At 41.3% G+C, this 24,681-nt stretch overlaps 1 protein-coding gene across 1 annotated transcript; it reads left to right on the top strand.

Annotated features, from left to right (window-relative positions):
• Positions 1–14,416: 14,416 nt before the first annotated feature.
• LOC147624460 (protein EXORDIUM-like 2) lies at positions 14,417–15,670 on the top strand. Its single transcript, XM_086819966.1, has one exon. The coding sequence runs from the start codon at positions 14,493–14,495 to the stop codon at positions 15,576–15,578; it is 1,086 nt and encodes a 361-aa protein (XP_086676092.1). The 5' UTR covers positions 14,417–14,492; the 3' UTR covers positions 15,579–15,670.
• The last annotated feature ends 9,011 nt before the right edge of the window (positions 15,671–24,681 follow it).

Raw genomic sequence — 24,681 nt, 5'->3', positions numbered from 1 at the left:
GGGCATGTATAAAAAAAGGGACTCTTAGTTTCTCTCACCCTTTACCACTTGTATATCATATATTTCAACATACCCTCTCAATGCCACCATGGGATAATGCCAAACATCGAGCAAGGTGAGCATTGGACATACAAGAACAAAATGACCCCCTCTCAACTAGGGGATAGATGACAAGGTAGGTAGCCTTTATAAATTAGGCTTTTACAAAAGTGATGAGTTATAGAGATATGTGGTTCACTCCCAATTCTAGCAAACATTCTTCACTCCTCAACTAGAAGAGTTGCTCGGCATGTGAGGAACTTACAAAATTCCCCTTAACCTTAGTAACATCTTTGGTACCATCTCTTCCATAGTGGCTTCGTGCATCACCCTTATTGCTCCTTTGCTTTGATGAAACCATCTTCTTGCAAAAGGCAATCTTCAAGTTGGATTTGGATGTACCATTCTTCATTACATTGGCTTCATTGGTTGCATCTTTGTGCTTCTCCAATCCTTTCTCGTGGTAGAAATTCTTCATGCGTACATGTCTCCTTCCGATCATGCTAGCTTCTTTAGTCTAGCTGCCACATAGACTAACACAAGGCTGCCACCCATGTTTCAATAGCTTATGTATGTGCTTCTCAATATGCTTCTTGCTTCCACCTTTGCACCAATGTGAACATTAATTTAGGAGAGGTCTTACCACTTGTTTATTAACACAAGGGCAATGTCTAACTACTTACAATACGGTAGAGAACTTCCATGCATATGAGTTCATCAAAAAAATTTAGGATCGGATTTCATGCTTGGTTTCAAAAATTGTGCATACCTTGCACTTCCCAAGCGAGAATGGCAAAAATAATAATTTCTTTCTCTGCTTGCCTCGAGCTTGAGAGAAATGATGGCAAAAACCTTTGAGTGCTCAATTGAAAACCAGTTGGAAACCTTAGACCGAAAGGTTTAAAGAAAAACTTGGAAAGGTTTGAAAACTTTGGAGAAGGGTTTTTTTTCTTTTAAAAAAACCTTCATGAGAAAAAAAAACAAAGGTTTATAACCTTTGAAAAATAGCTTTTTTTTTTCTGTTGAAAAAAAAAAACACGGCTGTGTGTTGATGCGCTATGACGATGCGCTGCACCACTTGTTGGCTGGCGTGCTATTGTCGCCTTGCCAGTCTATTGCTTAAAGAAATAAAGGAATACAGTGCATAAGACGGCTCTTACATTAGCCAAAGAGAAGGCATCATCGGACGGTGACGGCAGGGGGCTGCAGACGGACGTGTGTGACGGACGGACGTTGACAACAACCGACGGAAAGCAGGGCTACATTTTTTTTTTGGGATGCACCTTTTGATGATGTGACTGCGCGATTTGCAGAAGCAGGCCTTTGGTGTTGTCACCTTGCCTCAGTGTTGCATAAGCTACAACAAGCAGCACCACTCAAGACAGCAGGCGCATGAGACAATAACCAATCCCGCCGACGGACGGAATGACGGCGACGAAATGTTGGATGGCGACAGAAAACGCAGAGATGGGGACGAAGGGCGGACGGAAACTGCAGAGATGGGCGGATGGTGACGTTCGTTTTTCTTTTGTCCCTCCGTTGGTTGTGAAGCTAAGAAAAAACAGCAGCATAGAAACTCAGTCCCCTACCTCTTCTTCACCGCTCCAACGCTTCAAAGAGAAGATTGACGGAAAAAATGAACGGAACTTTGTGTTTTTCTTTTCTTCTTGCAAGTTTCAAGAACTTGTTGATGATGACGAAATCTCCTCTTTGATGAAGCTCTTTTATTGCCTTCCTTCTTGAAGCCTTTTTGCTTCTCACCTTCTTTTACCACCATCCTTCTTGATGAGGATGTGAATGGATTATGATAGTGAGAGAGATAGAAAAAGGGTTTGAAGGGGAACTTAGCCTTTGCAAGGCTCTGATACCATGTCAAAATTGTGGGGAGTATGCACAACGGAAGCAATAATTGATGGCAAGATAGAGCAACATATATGAGAGAGAGCAAGAACACAAGATGTATAGAAAGCTTCTATATTACCTTGTATTTCAGCCACTCCAAAGTTGGCTTAACCTTCACCTTCAAGTGTTGTGTTACTTGTGCTACAAAAAGTGAGGCCTCTTGCCCTTTATATAGGGTCCACCAAAGGCTAGGGGGGCCAACCCTACACCCATATGCCCACTTTATTTGGTGTGTGTTCACACCTACATGACCTCTTTCTCTCACCCTTTACCACTTGTACATCATATATTTCAATAACTCTTGAGTAAACATGCAAGGTAGTGCATGGTGGCTAACTATGCGTGATATTGGTACTAGACAAGCATGTCTCTTAATGCCCGTACTTGGGGTGTTTATACTTCTGAGATAGGTGACGACTGGCTCCTAGGATTATGACACTTGAGGTGGATGTGACATGTGTGGGCTTCTCCCATCAACAAAGTGATCGAGCTCAGTGGTGCATATTATCGTACTATGAGGATCACGGTCCTGGTACAAGGAGATATATGTTGATGATGTGGCATTGATGTGTTACCTTGTGATATGATAGTATATATGGAATTAGGCATGATATGTGAAAAGAATTATATGATCTTCTGTTTTTATGAAAGGATTATATTTTAAAAGAGTGTCTGTGTGAACTTGTTTATGTAGTGTGTGTGAGTAAAGTGGTAATTTTAATTATGGGTAAATGAGCTCACACCAGATCCAAAGGTCTAGTGGTAGGAAAGAAGGCTAAACCCATGAGATTCGAACGGGGCTACGTTGAGCCTATGGATCTGGTCTAAGTAGAAAAAGGAACAAACACTAGAAAGTTGGTGGTAGGGTGGTGGACCCGAGTTTGCAGGTAACAAGACAAAATTTATTTTAGAATGAGAAACTTGGGATGAGAAGCTTAGACCGAGAATGTCATCAATGAGGATATAGGAATTACATTCATAATCGAGGAGTCCAGACATCTTGTTGAGCCTTGAGGAGCCATTTGATGTGACCTGCTTGTTGTGAGAATTATAAAGGGAACACTTGTAAGAATCATTCACGTTTCCTTACATAAGGATTATTCTAGTCACACTCAAGGGAGTTGACAAAATAACCAAGCATCATGATATTATGATATGAGGCCCCAAGTGAGTCGCTCTACCCTTAGTGTGATGCATAATAGTCTAGTAGTGGATACTACATGATTCATAGACTTTATTCAAAGATCTCAATGATCCTTGGTTATAGTAAATCTCTCCGAGGGGCACATGCTTGCTGAATGGGAACCATAAAATATCATGGTGGTCACATTCAGATAGAGCTTTGCTCATCACTTTAAATCATTTTATTCACAACCCATAGATTGTGATGTTAGCTTGGAAGGGGGTGATGTAAACCCAATCAATGCTTTGACCGAGTCTATGAGGTTCAACAAGGTCAATGGTCAACTAAGAAATCAACCACCAAAGATTAATGGAGTAGCCATAGGATTAGTGTATGTGAAAGTTAGAGGTTTATTATTAAGCACACAAATAGCCACTCTAACTCATGGATGGGTATCCAAGATAGGTCCACATGGTGAAAAGTGCTAATTATAAGGTCAAATGTACACATTAGAGGTGGATTGATGGTCTAAATTGACTAAATAATGTTTCTGGACCACCTAAAGATCAAAACTTAATGGCATGACAAAAAGCCATTTTTAGCTCAGAACTTCAAGGAAATAGGTAAACATACTAATAAATGCCCGTGATGGCACTAGGGTATGGGGTGTTCCTAGGCCTTATTTTCTAAAATAGGAGCTTAGAGAATAATGAGATAAATACTAGACTAGTAAATAAGTGAGTTTTGGGCACCAGACAAGTGGAGACAAAAGTGAATGCCCATAACTTAAGTTGTATATAAGTTAAAATATCATAGATCAATAGACCCTTAAATTTCTCTTTTGAATTAAGGATCTCATATTCTCTCTTCCTTCTTGTTGGGCACTTACTTCTCACGCTTGTGTGTGTGCTTCTTTGTACTTCCATGTATTGATGCTCTACTAGATTCTAGGGTTTCATTATAGCTTGCTTGTGAGTTATTTGGGCTTGTAAGAAGTGGTACTAGCTAAAGGTGGAAGTGTTGAAAGATGAGGAGTCACTACAAGGGATCGGGCTCATACCCGCGCTCCTAGCCACTAAAAATGACTTTATTCGCGTCCTTCTCCATACATCCGAGAATGTCGCATGTGGGGGATTGGGGTACCGACTATGTACAACATCTATCACCTCCCCAACTAATCGGCTATTTTGATCTTTAAATCTTATAAAACAATTTCTATACAAGTTTGAAACTACCCCACGCATGTACTTCATTACCTCTTTCCCCCTCGCATCCATCACTACCCCGCCCCTATCCGTCACATCATAACAGATCACTCCCTCCACCTCTCTCACCTCCTCCTCATCCTCAGTGTCTCCTCTAACTCTTCTCCCTCTATCTCCTCTCTCACCGCGTGCCTTACTACCTCCCCCACCAAAGCACCCGCCGCATCCTCCACTCCCACTCTTCCTACTGCGGCGTTTGCTCTCCTCTGTACTGCGGGTGGAGTCACGACTGGGGGATTGTCTATGTGACTGTCACCTGTGAGGGAGTACGTGATGGTGGCTGTGAGCCCTGGCGTGATGGTGCCTGGGAGGGTGGTGTGCATGAGTGTGTCTGGGACGGGGTATGTCTCCTCGGTGGGCGTGGAAGAGGAGAAGCTGCATGCCGTCTCGTCGGACTCGCAGGCATAGACGGCACTGGAGTGACATGGATACTCGGGGGCGGGGTATAGATACCAGGCAATCGAGGAGGGGGATGGACATACATATACTCTGTAAGCTCAACTGGACTAGGATGGCGTCCAAAATGATTTAGCATCTCCATCATCCAAGTGCCGTACGCAAATGGATCGGATGAAGAACCTGGATCTATAGAGAATCTGCAAAAATAAAAGTATATACATGATTGCATCAAAGCACAAATGCAAGCTAGCACATATGATTTTGTGAAGGCAAGCCATATGCAAATGGGATCATCTCTCTGAAGAACCTGGATTGCAAGCATGGGTGAAACACAATCGCATGTATACACCCGTCCAAAAATGTGTGTATATGCATGTGAACGTCTGTGCAAACAGGATACATGCAGACATACACGCGTTCCTACACGCGACCTGTGTAAAATTTTTTTGAAAGCGACCGACCTCCGACAAATCGTCCTTATAAAAAAAGCCCACTGTCACAATCGTTCACAAAAGTACTACCAGAGAAGGACAGAGACAATCGCATAAAAAAAAGAGACAATAGCATAAACAAATGGAAGGAAAGAGACAGGACAAAGGACAAATTGACTCACCTTTGAAAAAGTGCGTCTTCTTTTTGGCTGGTTTCCTTCACCCGTGTCTGCTCCTTGTCTGCTCCTTGCACTTAGGTTTAGTGCTCTGTTGGAAGAGGCAGTGACGAAGGAGAGGAAATCTTAGTTTAAAAATGTTTATTTGGAGAAGGCGGCGGGTTATTTTAGGTATAGATAGGTCGTCGCGTGTAACAGCACGTGTATTTTTACGTGTATAATAAAGCAGCCGCGTTTATACACGCAATTTTAAGGATGTAGCCGCGTATATACACGCGATTTTAAGGGTGTAGCCGCGTTTATACACGCGATTTTAAGGATGTAGATGTAGACGCGCTGTTACACGCGATTTATAGAAATTTTTATACTTTCATTAAAAATTGATTATGATTTTGTGTATGCTCTTTTGTACATAGGATGTCATCAACCTCCTCAAGCAGTTCTGGTGAGGATGAGACAATGCGTCATCGTAATCGCGATGTGTGGTTGGGACAAAGGATCAAGTGTATGTGTAATCAATGTCAAGGATGCATTGTACGAGTGCGTCGAATTACCTTGAATCACATCTCCATGTATGGAGAATGGAATCAAACAGGTTTAGAGGTGAGTAGATGTAAATTGATAGTATGCAAATGACTCATAGAATAATGGGAGTATGCACGAGGATGCATGTTAAAGGTACATAGAACTAATGTTTTGCATTAGTTGTAAGTGATTTGCTTTTAATATTTATTCACATTGCTTACACAAATATTGCTTCTATTTTGGTCCAGTGCACTATGTTCAATGCTATATGGTGTGAAGGCAAGCATTTTCGAACACAAAGAATTGATGAAAAGAGGAATACACAAGATTGCGGTGTCATTAGTAGCTTTGAGGGAGCTAATGGAAAAATGGATGATTATTGTGACACAATCCAAGACATATTTAGGCTTGACTTTCGTCGCTTCTTTGTGTATGTTTTGGATGTCAAATGGCAAATGAACGTGGTGGAAAAAGGGCCTAATGCAACGATAAAACACCATGCAAGTGGCTATGTAACTATTGACTCTACAAAGTTTTGGTAAACAAAGAAAGATAGGCTCGTATTGCCATAACAATGTGAGTAGGTATGCATTTTTTTACTAATGTGTTTCATGTACATATATATCTAAGCTCGCGTACCCCTTGACTTTTGATATGCTAATTAATTACTGCAGTATGTGTATTTGAGTAGGTTATCTATCTGCCAATGGTTCATGACATTAAATGGTGGTACGTCATCCCTATTGCACCACGTTCCAAAGTGATGTATAATACATTCACTGATATGGAGCATATGGAGGATGTAACAAGCCGCAATGAAGATGATGTCGAACATGGCAATGAAGATGTGATCGATGATCAAGAAATAAGAGATGATCATGATAATGAGGATGAGCATGCCATTTCTCATGATCATGAGAATGACCCTACCATTGAGGATAATGGTGATGTTGATGAGGATGATCAGGGCATCGATACCATTATCAATGGACAGAATATCGATAGTGGAATAAATTTAATCGTAGCCTTACAAATTGATCAAATGGATATTGATGTTGATCGTTTGGCAAGGATGGATCTTATTGAAGATGAGATCAAACCCTAACCAATCCATCACTGTATCGTTCTAAATTGATGACATTTCTATTGTATATGTTGTCTTTTAATTATCATCTCATGATTTATTTTTGAATATATTTCATTATTGTAAATGCATGTAGTGGGATTGTGTAATGATATATACTGTAATGTACTATGAGATGGTTTAAAGAAAATAGTTTTTAATTTTGTAAAGGAATGGAGTTTTTCTTAATAAAGTTCTCGCGTGTAATAATGCGTGTATAATTGCGTGTATATACACGCGCTGATACACGCGTTTCTGAAACCAGTATACACATGAATTTAGATGCAAATATACACACGATGGTAGACGCGTTTCTGAAACTTCAATACACGCGAATTTAGATGCCAATATACACGCGCCCGATACTACTCATATACATGCCCTGTTGGAATTAGGGTTGCAGGAATGCACACACAACTTCAAGAAGATAAGGAAGCTTGAGCACAACACAGTAGTGTATTATGAGTGCCAAAAATGAAAGATAACAAGCCCTAGAAGATAATGGGCGTATATACAATGCACGGGGGAAAAAACCTCCTAGTGAGGGAAAAAGTGCCCCGGCGGTCCTAAGTGTGTTCACACACATCACTACTATAATATGGTAACAAATCCCCCCTGGAGTGATGCGGTGAACAAGAGCTAGCACTCATGTATAGGGAAGTGTCTAGCTATGTGGACGAATCCACAAAAGGGAGTAAGCCCAAAGCTTTGCGAAAAGCTTCGAACTTCTCACGAGGCAGAGCCTTTGTGAAAAGGTCTGCAAGGTTATCCTGTGTTGGCACATAAGCCAAACTGATCTCTCCTGCAGAGAGTCTCTCCCTGACATAATGGTAGTGCACCTCAATGTGCTTCGTACGAGCATGGAACACTGGGTTCCGCGCAACTGCCAATGCGCTCTGACTGTCAGTGAAGATGGTGGTGGCAGATGGCTGCCCAACACCCAAATCAGCCATAAGGCGTCTGAGCCACACACACTCAACCGTAGCTGTGAAAGCTGCCCTGTACTCAGCTTCACAACTAGAAGTGGCCACAGTAGGCTGCTTCTTGCTCAACCATGATATGCATGAGCTTCCAAGCATGAAGCAAAAACCACTCGTGGACACGCGTGTGTCATAACAACCAGCCTAGTCAGAATCTGAAAAAACATGTAAATCTGGCGGCAATGATCCCCCCTTGGGATAAAACAACCCAAGATGCCGAGTACCACTCAAATAGCGAAAGATACGCTTCACTGCCTGCCAATGCTTAATGCCTGGGCTATGCATAAATCTGCTCACCTGTGAGACTGCAAACTGAATGTCTGGCCTCGTAATGCATACATAAATGAGGCAACCAACAGCTGTCTGATAGAGTGTGACATCAAAGTGATCTCCAGCATCATGAAGACTCAACTTCAAACCTGTTTCCATTGGAGTAGCAATAGGCTTGCAGTCTTCAAGGCCAAATCTCCGCAACAATGTTTCAATATACTTTGTCTGACACAAAGCAATACCTCCATCACACTGCTTAAATTGTATCCCCAAATAATGATGCAAATGCCCCAAATCTGACATCTCAAAAGAGGCATTCAAATCAGCCTTAAAATCAGCAATATGACTCTCATTTGGTCCTGTGAGCAGCATGTCATCGACATAGAGAGCAATGATTAGATGTACACCATCCACACGTTTAACATACAAAGTGCTTTCTGTTGGACTATTCTGAAACCCATGTGCAGTCAAATATGCATGTATTTTTTCATACCAAGCTCGTGGAGCTTGCTTTAAACCATATAAAGCCTTTTTTAACCTGCACACTTTGTTTTCCTGTTCTTTTTGAACAAAACCACGAGGCTGCGATACATACACCTCCTCATGCAAATCTCCATTTAAGAACGCAGTCTTTATGTCCAGCTGATGTACATTCCAACCATTATGAGCTGCTAATGCACAGATGCTACGAACAGTGGTCATACGACATGTGGGAGCAAAAGTCTCATCAAAATCAATGCCCTTCTCTTGAGCATAACCTTTTGCAACAAGCCTAGCCTTATGGCGATCCACTGTGCCATCAGGCTTACGCTTCAATTTGTATACCCACTTAGTGCCAATGGCCTTCTTGCCAGGGGGCAAGTCACATAAAGACCATGTACTATTCTTCATAATAGCATCGTATTCTGCTTGCATAGCAGCCATCCAATTTTCTGAACTTTGTGCCTCATCAAATGAAACAGGCTCACTTTCATCGCACATACTAGAAACAGCCAATGCATAACAATCTGACGCATAAGAGGCACCATGAGAGCCAGAACGAGTGCGACTAGACAAAGGGGCATCCAACTTGCTGTCACGCAAAGTCTGCACCAGCCATCTAGGCATGTTCCTAGAGCCCTCAATCTCTTGTCTCTCATCCTCAAGTGCATCATGCACATCTGCATCAGATATAGGCTGATCTGTGCCATCATTTAAAACCTGCATAGGCTGAAAAACTGCCTCATAAGGTATTGCACTTGACTGTGCACCACTGAAAAGAGGCAACAATGTATCATAGACATCACGTGAGCTGATATCTGTCACCTTAGTACATGAAACCAAGGGCTGAACTGCATCTTCCACAAATACAACATCACGGCTAACCAAAATGCGCTTTGTCTGTGGATGATACAAACGATAGCCTTTGCTCTCAGCACTATATCCAACAAAAATACATTTGACAGCTTTGTCATCCAATTTTCTGCGATGTTGCACAGGCACTAATGCATATGCCAGGCAACCAAAAACACGTAAATGGCCAACAGATGGCTTGCGGCTATGCCAAGCCTCATATGGAGTGACAACCTGTAATGCTTTGGTGGGACACCTGTTTAGTACATAAGTGGCACACATGACAGCCTCAAGCCAAAAACCATGTGGTAGACTTTGACTCTTAACCATACATCTTGCCATTTCCATGAGAGACCTATTTTTTCTCTCAGCCACACCATTTTGCTGTGGTGTATACGGCACTGTACATTGGTGTTTTATCCCACGCTCAGCCAGAAATGCATTAAATTCTGAAGACATATACTCCCCCCCTCGATCTGAACGGAGGGTGCCCATCTTACTTTCTGACACATTTTCAGCCATAACCAAAAACTGTTTGAAGCACAAAAACACTTCGGACTTTGCCTTCAAAGGATATACCCATGCATGCCTGGTAAAATCATCAATGAAAGTCATGAAGTAAAGGTAGTTTCCAAATGATGGAGTTTGCATGGGACCACAAACATCACTGTGAACAAGCTGCAATCTGCGTTCAGCTCTCACTGATTCATCTTTGGGAAAGGAAGCACGCTGCATTTTACCCAATATGCAGCCCTCACAAACATGCTTGACAGGTGCCTCAAGCTTAGGCAAAGAAGACACCATTTCAGATTTCTGCAGGCGCAGCAAACTTGCAAAATTCAGATGACCAAAACGTGCATGCCACAGTTTTGCATTTGAAATAGCCTACGTATCCATAATAGCACATGCTGAATCCTCTACACATTTGCCATCCATATTGAGCTTATACAGCCCTCGACATAGTGAACCAGATGCTACAATGATGTCACCACAAGAGAGATCATGAACAGTACATCTGTCATCCACAAATTTTACAACCAAACCTGTTTTGGCAAATGCGGAGACTGACAGCAGATTCTTTTTGATCCCTGGCACATACAATGCATCAAAAAGTGTAAAGGTGTTGCAATTTGCAACATTCAGCACAATCTGTCCAACTCCTTTAACGGGATAAGAGGAGTTATTGGCACAAGTGACAGTATTCCCTGTGGGAGCAGACTCAAGGAAAGTGAATAAACTGCGCTGCGAGGTGATATGCTTAGTGGCACCACTGTCAAAGTACCATACATCTGAATCTACTGCAGACATACATGTGTCATGCAAAGATGGGTCATAACTGCACTGCGCATTGAATGCCCATTCTGTATCTTGAACAACATTAGCAGATTCATTGTTAGAAGGAGAGGCATCTGCAACAGCCATACCAGTCTCTTTCTTCTTAGCCTCTTTCGCAGCCAGCTTAGGACACGCTTTGATGACATGATCATTTCCCTTACAGTACTTGCAAAATGTCTTCTGTTTGTCACCCTTCTTCTCATCTTTGTCTTCCTTCTTTGGTTGCGCAGCATTTGCAGATTTCTGCTTACTAGAAGAAAAGCCAGCTTTACCTTTCCCGCTTCTCTGACTAGCAACGAAAGCTTGATCTGCGACACGCATAATATTCCTGTTTTGCCTTGACTGGTCTTCTTGCAGCAAAACAGAAACTAACTCCTCAAATGATAAGGCATTGGGATTGCCTTTCATCATCAAGCGAAGAGTGGAAGCAAAACCCTGATAAGAATCTGGTAGACCATTCAAAACAGTCTGCACAAGTGAACTGTCTGACAGGATTTCATCTGCAGAAATGAGCTGCTCTTTGAAATCCTTGATCTTTGTCAAAAAGCTATCCATAGAATCACCTTCGTTCATATGCTCACTCTCCAACTGTTTTCGGAGGTAAGCAACACGAGCCTCATTTCTTGCCTGATACAATGTGGCAAGTACATCCCAAGCATCCTTAGAAGTCCTGCAGGAGCGAATATGTGGGATAATGGTACGTTTGACAGACAGCGCAATCAAGGCATGAGCCTGCGCATCTCTACCATCCCAACGAATCTGCTCTGCTGAAAGTGGTGGTTCTCGAACAGCTGCTACAGCACTTGTGCCTGCACCATCATCAACAGTACCTGTTTCTGATGTGTTTGCAGCATTCCCAGCCACAATAAGACGTGCATCAATACCCTGCACAATGTTCCATAACCCCTTTGCTACCAATACATGTCGCATCATATATGCCCACAATGGATAGTTGGTGCCATCCAACTTATCCTCAGCAGCCAACATGCGGAATACATCATTGTTGTCAGCCATGGCCAATGACTGTACTACTAGATGTAAATGCTGTCTGTAAGAGGTAAACCTGTATAAAATCGACCTGTGCTATGTAGCACAGCCCAAAACAGACGAATGGGCACCTGTCCTGCAGATTTTAATCTTGACAGAAAATCTGCACAGTAGGACGATTTTGCCTGCGCAGTACTTGGAATGCAAAAACGGAGGGCGAAATGACTTCAGATCAAAATTCTGAAACGAACGAGCCCTACGGGCTCGCCCACGGCATATACTAACCTGCAGACGCTCGTGAAACCTCGTCGCAATCGGAGGAGATGAAGCGGCAGGTGCCGGTGATGCTGCCCGGGAGGAGGAAGCCTGCTCTGATACCAATTGTTGGAATTAGGGTTGCAGGAATGCACACACAACTTCAAGAAGATAAGGAAGCTTGAGCACAACACAGTAGTGTATTATGAGTGCCAAAAATGAAAGATAACAAGCCCTAGAAGATAATGGGCGTATATACAATGCACGGGGGAAAAAACCTCCTAGTGAGGGAAAAAGTGCCCCGGCGGTCCTAAGTGTGTTCACACACATCACTACTATAATATGGTAACATGCCCGACCATACACGCGCCCGTAACTTATCGCGTGTATGGCAGCAGTGTCTTGTAGTGAGTGAAAGATATGTGAGAGATGAGAAGAAGTGATCCCTAAGAGAAAAGAAGAAACTAACTAGAGAAGGTGTGGAGAAAGAGAGAAAACATGGGAGACATGTTGTAAGAAGATGATTTTTTAGTGTTGAGGAATGAAAGATACATGAGAGATGAGAAGAAGTGATCCATAAGAGAAAAGAAGAAATTACTAACTAGAGAAGGTAAAGCCAAATATTACTAACTATAGAAGGTGTGGAGAAAGAGAGAAAAATTGGGAAAAAGGTTGTAAGAAAATGGTTTTTAGTGTTGAGGAGTGAGATACATGAGAGATGAGAAGAAGTGATCCATAAGAGAAAATTAGAAATTATTAACTAGAGAAGTTGTGGATTTAAACACCGCATCTATAAACTACTTTGGTGGGAAATCGTGTATCCCCTAAAATGAGAAAAGGAAATACTTTACATAAACTCGAGTCTAGCTCTTTCAAGTGATAGAGCTAATAAAGGAAAGAGAGGGTAGGCTGAGTGCACCACCTTAGGCCTTGTCCAAGTACGAGAACATTTGACACTAAACCCCAAGAAAAGACATGTGTGCCCACCTTATGCCTTTTCCAAGTATCAGAACATCAGTATAGCATCATCCATGACTAGTGACACTAAACCCCAAGAAAAGACATGTGTGTGCCAATAATGACTGAGTGAATTGGCAAGAGAAAGGAGATGAGGAGCACAAATGGGTGGGCAAGTAGGGGTGGAGGAGATGAGACAAGGAAAGGAGTTGAGGAGCAAACACAAGGAGAGGAGTGAAAGGAGAAATTTGTGGGCAAATAGGTAGTGGTGCATATGAGGGATGTGTGTTAAGGTACTAGGATGGATATAAGGCCTATTTCCATGTGGGGCTCGGTTGGCAAGTAGTTTTCACTTCTCAGAAATTAATGAAGAAGAAGACAAGCCCTCTGAGTTCAACTTGTGGTTGTGAGGTGAACCCCATAGGGTTGGAATTGTTCAGCTCATAACCAGTTGCGAATTTTAATGGGCGTGGAAATGGGCCTATAGTGGAAAGTACAAGAGTGTAGAATGGTGTTGCACCTTGGCAAGTCTCATAAATGTTTTGACTTCTGTGTGCCATCGATATTGGAGCCAATAAATGAATCATAGAGAGACACCATCTAGTGAAGGTTAAAGTTGGAGTTTTTTTTTAAAATGATGCTTGCTTGAGAGAGGGAGCTCTCAAAAAACATTTGGTCGATGGTTTTTTAATGGTGTTGGATGCAAGGGAGTCTACAATATTCCAATCGGTGAGAGCTAAAGGAGAGCGAGGCAATTGAGAAGTCAAATGTATGTTCGTCGAGTTGCCAGCTAGGTGTTGGCAACTTGGCGAGAGATATGATGAGTCAAGCAACGCGAATGCAGCAAGTTGATAATGTTGGTTTTGGTGATCATGTGTTCCATTGAGAAGGCCCCATCCTGGCTGGCAGAACGCATGATCGTGAGGTGTGCTTGTTGAAACACGACAGAGGGAGAATACGCAATATTGGCTGTTAGATGACAGACACAGTAGTAGCGAGAGGTGGGCCGATTTGATACTGTAATTAGTTAAATTAATTACTATTGATAAGTAGTTAATTATTGGACGAAGAATTAATTCATGAACAGTGAAGAGGATGAGGACGCGAGGTGCATCAGAGTCAAAGCGTGTTGCGTGTACATTTTTGGAGGTGGGCAGCACCGCCCACTTATTCCTGCAATTGGTTTTGATGATGGCAATCAACACGCGGTTAAGCTACGATGTAGTAGCCCACGACGGCGGCCGCCCACACTAAAATTAAATCTGGTTTATATATTGGCACTATATATATCGAAGCCATATCTTGCATCGAGCACACTGCAAACACTGCTGATTGATCAGCCTTGCCTTGTAATCGCTTTGTATTTTGATTAGATTTCCACCAAGTCTTCTCCATGCAAAGCTCTAGATATAACACACACAGCAACAGCAGCAGTAGCAGCAACAGCAGCGGCGGCAGCTGTGGAAGAGCTTCCTCTATTATGACTTTGTCCGATCAGCGCGGCTTGGCCTGCTTGTTTGTGCTTCTCACCGTAGTAGCTCATGATCGCACTGTGCTTGCCAATGCTAGCCCAGCTCTCGTTGGCCGCCACCTGGCTGCTCTTGTGCCCTCGACTCCTCTGGTGCTCAGCTATAACAACGGCCCCCTCCTCATCGACAACGGTTCACCCCTGCTGGTGCACCTGCTCTGGTATGGCTCCTTCACCCCTTCGCAGCGCTCCGTCGTCACCGACTTCTTGGACTCCTTGCACAAAACCCACGTGGCCCACTCTGTATGGAGCTGGTGGAAAACTGCAGCTAGCTACGTCGACAAGTACAATGCCAGCGTGTCCAATTCCTTGACGCTGGGCAACGAGTACGTCGACGCGGGCTGCTCCATGGGGAAGAGCTTGAAGCGTAGCGACATCCAATCCCTCGTCCTCAACGCCCTTCAGCACAAATCTCTGCCGTCCATGGCCGCCCGTAGTAGTAGCATCTACCTCGTGCTCACCGCCGCCGACGTTCACGTTGAGCGCTTCTGCATGAACTCCTGCGGCTTCCACGACTACACCTTCCCCGCCCGCAGCTCCAGCTACCGCATGCTGCTCTTCGGCTGGGTAGGCAACCCCGCCTCCCAATGCCCCGGCCAATGCGCCTGGCCCTTTGCCGTCCCCCAATTTGGTCCCCCCAACCCTCCCCTGCTGGCGCCCAACCAAGACGTCGGCATGGACGGAATAATCATTAACATCGCCACAGTCCTGGCCGGTGCCGCCACCAACCCTTTCGGCACCGGCTACTTCCAAGGCGACGCCTCCGCCCCTTTGGAAGCCGCCACCGCTTGCGCTGGCTCCTTTGGCCCGGGCTCTTACCCTGGGTACCCTGGACGGTTGCTTGTGGCCAAGAAGACCAAGGCGAGCTACAACGCGTATGGCATTCACCAGAGAAAGTATCTACTGCCAGCGTTGTGGAGTCCCCTGACTCTGACCTGCACAACTCCTTGATCTTGAGGTGAATGGACAGACTTGAAACTTTGATGTTTCAGTCTTCCTTCGAACTTTACATACTAAGTAAAGTTGCTGCTTCCCTGTAGATGTTAAGAACCATGCCATTCAATATATGCATCCTCGTCTTAGTTTTTTTTTTTTGTAAAATGTAATAGTTATACTCATTAAGTATATATTTGGCCAAAAAGTTTGAGAGAAACCTAACATCAGCATGTGACACTGTCAACTATGTTTATAGTCATTTTTGAAAGTGATGCCTGTAATTCCAGTACCCTCCCTCCCATCAAACTCATAAAAAATTAATAATAATTAATAATTTTTTATTGTGCAACTAATTCATAGTTTGATGAGAGGACTCCTCTCAGGCCTCACATGCCCTTTTACAAACACCACACACCACACACACCTTCGGGCAACATTACAAGATATCATCATTTGGGGTTGCCAACAGGGTTTGAACACATAACCTTGGGCATATCAACTAAACACCTTAACGACTGAGTTGCCGCCCGATGATAATAATCAACAAATTTTAAAAATTTGCATGTGAAACTATGTTCATATGCATCTCATGTATTTTAAAGATCTGCTTTTAAAAAACTTTTGCAACTTATGGAGAGTCCCATTTACTCCATACAAACTTTAAACAACTACTTTTGTAAAAAAAATTTCTACATTTTTCCTTTCATATTGTTGCACCATGGGTAAATTATTTTTTAAAATGTTTTCAATTTGTTTTCTTTTTTCTACACATTGATCACATATGGGTGAATGTATGCACACACTTAAATGGCTGTAAATAGATAAGTGTGGTGCAAGATTAACTAATTGATCAATCAAGAAAAAATAATAAAACAATAAATAACCATCTTCTAATCTTTAGCATATCAATGTGTAATATTTTAAAACATTCATGTCTCTTATGCTTCACCTCCGACTCCTCATCTCAAATTAGCTACTAAACCTGTCCCATGCAAGATCTCATGAAGGTATAGAAAGAAGTGATGGAGTTGATTCTTACCCCCCGAGGTGAGGTGAAAATCTTTGTTCGCCTCCATAAAATGTTGGAGGCTTCCTTGTGTGCTAAATAAGATTAGGAGTGGTCATGTAATTTGCAAATGCCAAGTTCAAGAGCTTCTCCATGGTATAGATTATCAATCCAAGGCCTTGAAGTCTTCTATCTTACACCACAAAGTAAGTCCTCATATAGCATCCAACACAAATAAGATTATAAGTTGTCATGTAATTTGAAAACTCATGGTATAGATTGGCAATCCAAGGCCTTGAAGTCTTGTTTCTTACATCACAAAGTAAGTGCTCATAGCATCAACACAAATAGAAAAAGAAAAGGGCTACCTTAGCAGACCAAGAAGGTGATGTTGTGACACCACTCATCTTTAGGTGGTTGAAATTCCCATGTGCCTCTCAAGGAAGGTCCAATCACTATACTATACATAGTGAGATTATAGCCATACATTAGGTGACATATTTCTAAATCATAAAGGTTTAAGCTTATCATGCTACGAGTATCCATCTTACATGGTACAAGAAGGCGAAACAAATAAATAAGGGTCACAAAAGTATTTGGCATCACCTACAGTGGCAATTATGAAAAGATTAGCTATGTTAACAAAAATAAACATAATAAATGGTCAACAAGGGTCAATGGGTTCCACACACTCTCTAATTTTGAATCAAAGCTCTTTAATTTGGTCTTAAACACTTACTACCTAAAAATACCAATTTGTGGATTATTGTGGGCAGCTTGGGTGGTGGTCAAAGGGAGAACAAAGGACACTTTCACTTAGATGGTATAGTCACCTCCTATATCAATCCTTAAAATCTCAATCCTTTGCTTTGAAGTGTTCAAACTTTTCAAATGCTTCAACCTTGCTTTATATAAAGTAAACTCATGTTCTCCTACTAAAATCTTTAATGAAAGTGACGAAATAAAGTTAACCATTTATTGACTTTGTTTATCTAGGACTCCATACATGTGAATAAAGTGAACGGCCATTTATTAACTTTGTTTATGTAGGACTCCAAACATCTGAATGTACCAAACCAAGAGCTCCCCTAGCTCTATATTCACTTTCAAATGGTTTTCCTTTTCTTTACCCATGCAAAAGACTCATGAGTCTTTTCATAAAATGATAAGTGGGGTAGTCCAATAACCATATTGCCATTTCTCAATTATTAGAAGTTGTTTGAAATTCAAGTATTCATACCTATCCATATCTCTTATGGTAAAGTTTTGATGGTGACATTTTGTGTTGATTTGTAATCGTACCATAGAGATTTGTAATCGTACCATAGAGATTAGGGATTGAAGCAACCAATTTATTTGTCATGATTCCAATAGATAAAAGATATTTTGCAAGGTTCTGCACATACAAAACATTATTAATCATGAATGCCTTTTTTGACCCTACACTCATATCCATGGAAATTTCTTCTTTGCCTTCAATTTTTTTATGAGTGTTATTTGTTATTTATTGCTATATAGGTTACAACATTGAGTCCATGAATTGGATGTTCAAGTTGTTCCTTGTGTGTCATCTCTTAACTTCCCACTCATAATCATCATCATTTTATAAAATTTCCATGCTTTTTGTTCACCTTTCCATTTGACTCATCCCCTCGGGGGGGTCACTCGTATAAATATGCAAGTATCACGTGGGTTCAACAGAAGGACATTTTAAATATTTAAAACTTACAGAAATATATTTACAGAGGGGATTTATTTATTGTATTTAAAAAAAATTACAGATTTGAATAGGAAAGGATACATTATATTCACTAAAAAATTCACAGATAAGGGACTTTTTAAATAGGCCTTGAACGCACGTGATATAGAGGATTTACATATAGTGACCCCCCGAGCTCATCCCTTTGCTTCTTAAGACGATCCTTTTCAAAGTGGCCATATACATAACAAGAAAAAATGACATTATACATTTACATTGAGCTTTAGCCTCTTTCAAAGCTACCTCTCCTTTCAAAAACACCTCTCAAGGGAAATTTATCTTCACATTTTGAACTAGAATACTAAATTGTATTGGCAAACTTGTTATTATTGTTGAAGGTAATCGAGTTTTCTCTTGCTCTTCCTCTTCCTCTTTATTCATGTTGTAAGCTTGGTCATTTGAAGTTTTTTTCTCGGTGCAATACATTGCACTCCATCTTCTTATCCAAAAAGAAGTCATCCCTAGATGATTTGTGTTTCTGTATATAACATTAAGGGAAATTTGGGCTCCAAATGGCACCTTTAAGGGCTTTCTCTCTCCTCCTGGAATCTCGAAAAAGTGTAAAAATAATAATATTATATTGGATTTCTCTCTCTTCTTTTTGAATCTAAGTTCTCCTTTTTTCATATTTTCTAAAGAGATTCAATGCTTATTTTATTCTAAGTTCTCCTTTTTTCATATTTTCTAAAGAGATTCAATGCTTATTTTATTCTAATGTTCTTAAATTCTACGTAACTTCAACCCCAATGCGAGGGAAAATTCATAAATGTGAAAAGCTAGTACTCTATAAAGTAAGAAAATAAGTACGAGGATATTTCTGACATATGTAGTAACTATACAACTATATTTCTGACATAAGTACAACATGGAATTAGAAGATGTTGATTGGAAATAGTGGCATTTTTTAAAAGAACTCGAACATATCTTCAGAAGCGAACTTAGTATTATGAAAAGTTCTTTTTTTCAGCGCAATTAGACACGCATAAGTCACCTATTCTAGTGCATTTTCATGAAGTTATGGTGGTTGTCATTGGACGAGTTTTCCTAATTCAGTAGCCACTCTTCTCCATTTGAATTTCCCTCCATTCAAATCTTTAATCTCTTAAGGAAGCTTCTAAGCTTTCACTTGAATCTCCTCTTTCCTCACATACTATTTATGCATGGACAACAATGAAAAGAGATTTGGCTTTCTGGTGCCTTCAAGTGGAACCAAAAAGTCATATTTGCCTATATGGATTTTTTATACTCGATTATTTTGCTACAAGAAGTGTTGCTAAAGTGCTCAATGGAGGTATGGCATGAATTTTTATGTTATTTGAAACGCAAGTGTCTGAAATTAATGATGATGTTTTACTGCACTGCACTGTATATTTTTACAAAGAATTTACTGCACCGTATATTTTTACAAAGAAAGAATTTATTTCAGTATTGTTTTGTGGTCTATAGAATATCATAGATAATTCTACGAAGCGATGTATACATGTGGACCTCTCTATTAGAGAATAGACGCTTTTACGGTCAACCCTTTTGTAATGCAACAAGCTGAGGAATTAGGGAGAAAGCATGTTGATATATGGTGGAAGGATCAATTTACCTACCTAATCCCTTGACCCAACAACCACCTAAATTTTCAGACCTAACTTCTTTGATCAAATATGTTTGTGAGGGCAATGTTGGCTTGCTTGGTTACACAACAAGGCTTGCTAGTCAAGTGCGAAGCGTTTGGATATCATCACGAAGGATGTTGATGATGAAGGAAGCTTAGATCAAACAGTTAAATGATCGATTGTCTAACAAAGAGAATGAATACAATGAGTTGGTAGAAGTTTTTCATGCTCAGCATTTGCAAAACCATGAATTGGATCAAAAAGCAAAGGATCTAGACAAATTAGAAGGGGTATTAGAGAAGATAGTCAAACATGGCCCCACCTCTAATTTGGATGCACGTGAACGAGTAAGAGAACAAAGACCACTTATTGCATTGTCAAAAAATAGTGGAAAATACAAACACCGTATACATGCCGAGACTGATAAGCTGAAGAACCTTAAACAAGATAATGGAGCAATCTCAAAAGTCTTCTCAAGACAGATGAAGTCTACACTTTCTCATTCAAAGTTTAGAACAACTAGTGATGATCTCGTGCATGCAATCGTGCATGCACGATTGCAAGATGTGAAGAATGAATTTATTGCAAACTGAAACTCAAGGTATTTGTGACAAAGTTAGTTTAAGTAGAGAATCCGATGCAATGATCTACATACAAATGGATGCAGGTTTTAAGTTCGTGTTGTAAAACAAAAGGGTAACTCCACTATCGTGCCCTTATAGTGTCAAAAAAGCAAGGCAATAATTGCTAATGTATGGATTGCCTTTGATAAGGTTGCTACACTTTTACAAAAAACGACATTCAAACGAAGAAGATGCCAACAACTTTAAATTAGCCATGACTACGTTTTACAAGTACATGGTGGAAGCATGGACATCAAGTAGAATAACACTTTATATGGTAAGATCCCCAATTTCGTATGTTCTTATGTTGTTTAGCAATTCTTATTGAAAATAACCAATGTGCATATGCTATTGTCACTTTTATTCTAGCACATTTTGGAGGCTCATGGTCCCTACTTTGCAAATCAGGGAAACTTAGCTATCTGGTCGACCCAAGGCATGGAGCACTCACATTGGCAAGCTTGTTGTGGGTTTCAGAAGGCCACCTCGCATGTTGGTGGAATCCATGAAGTTAATGCATTGAGGCAATTACTCATGTGGTGGTATAGGAGGATTGCAGTTAGGATAGATGAGAAAGAAGCCAAGGCCAATAGAACAAATTGAATTCATGGGGCTTAATGCTTTGGATATTGAAAATTATAAATCAGTGACTTGAATAAAATTTTGATTCGTTTCAATTTATGCTTCTCTACATTCACCACCTCCCATGGATACTTTTAAACTTTCAAACTTTTAGACATTAAAAACATGATCATTAGGAATTTTTTGGACCTAAAGAGGGCCTCTTGGATTAACTTTTGATTAGGAATGGACCTATAGGAAGAGGGCTAGGTGCACATTTTTTACTTCTTTGACCCTAGGGGGCCTAGGCTTTGGTTTGCTAATGGGGCCTAATTACTACTCTTGTCCCCCTACCTCTTGGGCCCAAACTTAGAGGTCCCCCACCTAGAATCGCGCAGATTAAAAACCCTAAAAATCACGCACCTAGAATCGCGCAGATTAAAAACCCTAAAAATTAAAAATTATTAATTTTTTCCCAAAAGTGTGTTTTCCCTCTCAAACTTCCCCGGGCCAACATACTTTGGGTTTGGAAAGCTCATTTTGAACCTCTTTCTTCCTCTTCTAAGCTCTCCATTACTGCATAAACTCCATCCCTCTCAAGCTCTCCCTCCTTCTAAAGCTCCCTCCCTCTCAATCTCCTTCTCTCTCTCTGTCTCTCAAGCTCCCTTCCTCTCCATTGCTATTGCTGGACTTTCTCTCCTCTCCACTCTTATGTTGTAAAACAAGCTTTTCTTTTCCCTTCTTCTCTTTTCTTACCACCATGGCCTCTTCTAGTAATGTGAGAAAACCTAGGGAGAAGGTGGAAGAGCTTGTGCTGTATAACACAAGAGATGAGAATGGAGTTTGGGCTCAAAAAAGATTCAGGGTTGGGGCTTGGTGGGTCTACATGCAACCAAGCTCTAAGGGACCACATCGAGTGCATCAACAACTGGGAAATATGCTACATCATTGGAAGGGGCGGCTACAAGGCTTCAAGCATACTAAGAAGAAAGGACTAGTTGCCATAGTGCAACATGTGTATACCCTTGGAGACCTGTACATTCAAGGCCAACGACCAAGGTTTCCTTCAAATTGTCAGTGTAACATAAACACAGCTTTAACAACATGCTAATATTGGATTTTTTGTTTCAAATTTTCTTATGATTCTCCATTTTCTTATGTCTCTCTGCTGCAGATATTTTTCCCTCTAATTATGTTGAGGAACAACCACTCCAAAGCCTCACTGGAGTTTTCTATGCTATGCATGCATCCATTGGAGAGGCAATGTTCGTATCTCAAAGCCCAAGTGATCTTGTACAGAACAATATCTTTTTCTTTTCTCACTCATATTTTATAGATAAAAAACCAGGTTTATTTGGCAAGCTAGAAGAGATCCCCAACCCCCCTCTTAACAATCCCGAATGGCCCAAACCTGAGGCTTGGACCATCTTATGCTTAAAGTTTAAGATGGTAAGTGACATCAAGACATCACTCAAGTTTTCAAAGGCATCTAGGTCAGTAGGGCTAAATTGTTTTTGTCCTTTACATGTTTTTGTGCACATGTTCAATTCCATGCCAATGCACCAAACAAAAACAATGTATATTTGTAAGGAGGTACAGTTTGACCTCGTTCAAGGATTACTAGGAGAGGGTTGGGAGGTTAATGAGGGGTCACATCAAGGTGATGTGTACAAGTGCAATGTAGTAGATTCTACAGTGTCTTTCAGGTTCTTGAAGGCACGCTCTATTTTGTACATGCGTCTGCACTACCAAAGATGGATGCAAAAGCACGGGACATGGATCCCACTTCAAGCCTCAAAAAGAAGCAATTATGCTTATTGAGGTAGATGTGATGATTAAAGGTGTTTTTATCTTATAAACTAGTGTTTCTCATAATTAATGTGCTCAACTTCATTATAAATGCATAAGAAATGATCCTGAGTGGCTAGGAGAGAAGTGCCAGAATAGTGCAAATTTTGAGCTTACATCGCCGTGTTGCAGAGGCCGAATTCACACTGTTCTGGCACAGCTTTCTCAGTCCTCCAGGAGCATTTCTGATACCTTGGGTGACAAACTGGCACATGATAGACACTCCATATTAAACAAACATGATGACACCAAGATATTGTAAGAGAAACTTAAAATTTTAATTATCAGAAGGTTACAAATGAAAGCCAGATAGGCTTGTTACAAAGGGGGCATGTATTGCAAGGAGGTTGGTATCTTCAAAAAGCTCAACAAGGTAAGCCTCGGAGGCTTCTTGCAATGCTTCAAGGGCAATCCCCTGCACACAAAACTCTGTTCTATATCGTTGGAGAATCTCCTTCACTGTGTGAGCGAAAGAGGCTCTTCTTATCAGCAACTCAGTGTTCCTCTGATAAAACTTAATTTCTTGTAGAGCCCTATGCCCTTGGTGCATCCTTCTCCTTGGAGCTCTCTATGTTGTGTTAGTGCCTTGGCAAGGTTGGGACTTCCTTGGCTTGAAGAGCTTGACCTTTCTATGCTTGCACTTGCAGGACCTCCTCTTGGTCTCTCTCATAGTCTGAATCCTCCTCCTCCTATTGCTGTGATACTTGTGTATCAAGTTTCTCCCGGGTAGGTAGGGGACCCTGTCCTGGTAGTAGGGTCTTGCCACCTATGGTGCTACGCAATGTAGGAATGTTTTCACCAACCCAGTCGAACTGCTCATCATCATCGGCCTCTCTGTCTTGATCTCTGGGGGTGGCTGCATTGTGGGGTCTTCTTCACACTCTTGCTCCCACTAGAAGGGCCTGCATGTGTGTGCACTGGTGTTGCTGTGGAAGGAGGGTTGGACTCTAGTGATCCCATTATTGGGCGTGTCCTAGAATCCACTCTCTTTCGTGGTGTCGTCTTAGTATGTGGTTGTTGGGTGCCTTGCACTGTGTTTTGTGAAGGCATGGTAACACGTGCGGTGTTCTTGGTGCGTGCCATATCCATGTACGACTATGCTAACATGGTGATGTGCTGGTGTCCTTACGTAGGTGTCTATGCAGATCTTGAGCTTAAGCTTCTAAAAAAGTGAATGAAGTGAGAGAAGGAACTATTAATAGTTTTTTTTAAGGGAGAAAAAAAAACCGAACTAAACTTATTTTCTTAGCCTTATTACATCTAGATTTATGCTGGTGCATGCACAACTTAACGCCTCCCTTGTCTCCTCATTCGTGCACACGCCAAGTACCATGCCTATGGGGAGCATTGGTCTGCAACCATTCAAAGTCGAGCATGACTTTTTGCAGCCTTGCATGCCTCTTGCGCAAGCTTAGATTATTGGGCCCACTCCCTAACCAATACCTTTCCAAAGGTTGTGCGATAAAACCAATTGAACATCTCTTGTAGATAGTTTGTACGTGTTTCTCTTGCAGAAGCTCCACCTCCATGTCTTGTATTTTTGAAATAAACCCCTCTTGCTTTATAATGTGATTTCTCCATCCCTTGGGTACTCCAGATGTCGAGCAATCCATACTTGTTTCATGAAATACACACCATGCGCATAAACTATGTGCTGTACACATGACAATAGAATTTAATTAGAAAAAGTCAAGGTCAAAACACCAGTTTATTT

The sequence above is a fragment of the Cibotium barometz genome, chromosome 25 (genome assembly GCF_041138505.1).
Source record: "Cibotium barometz isolate CiBa-2024 chromosome 25, ASM4113850v1, whole genome shotgun sequence".
NCBI classification, from domain to species: domain Eukaryota; kingdom Viridiplantae; phylum Streptophyta; class Polypodiopsida; order Cyatheales; family Cibotiaceae; genus Cibotium; species Cibotium barometz.
Note: the sequence above shows the minus strand (reverse complement) of the source record. Positions and strands in the feature narration are given on the sequence as shown.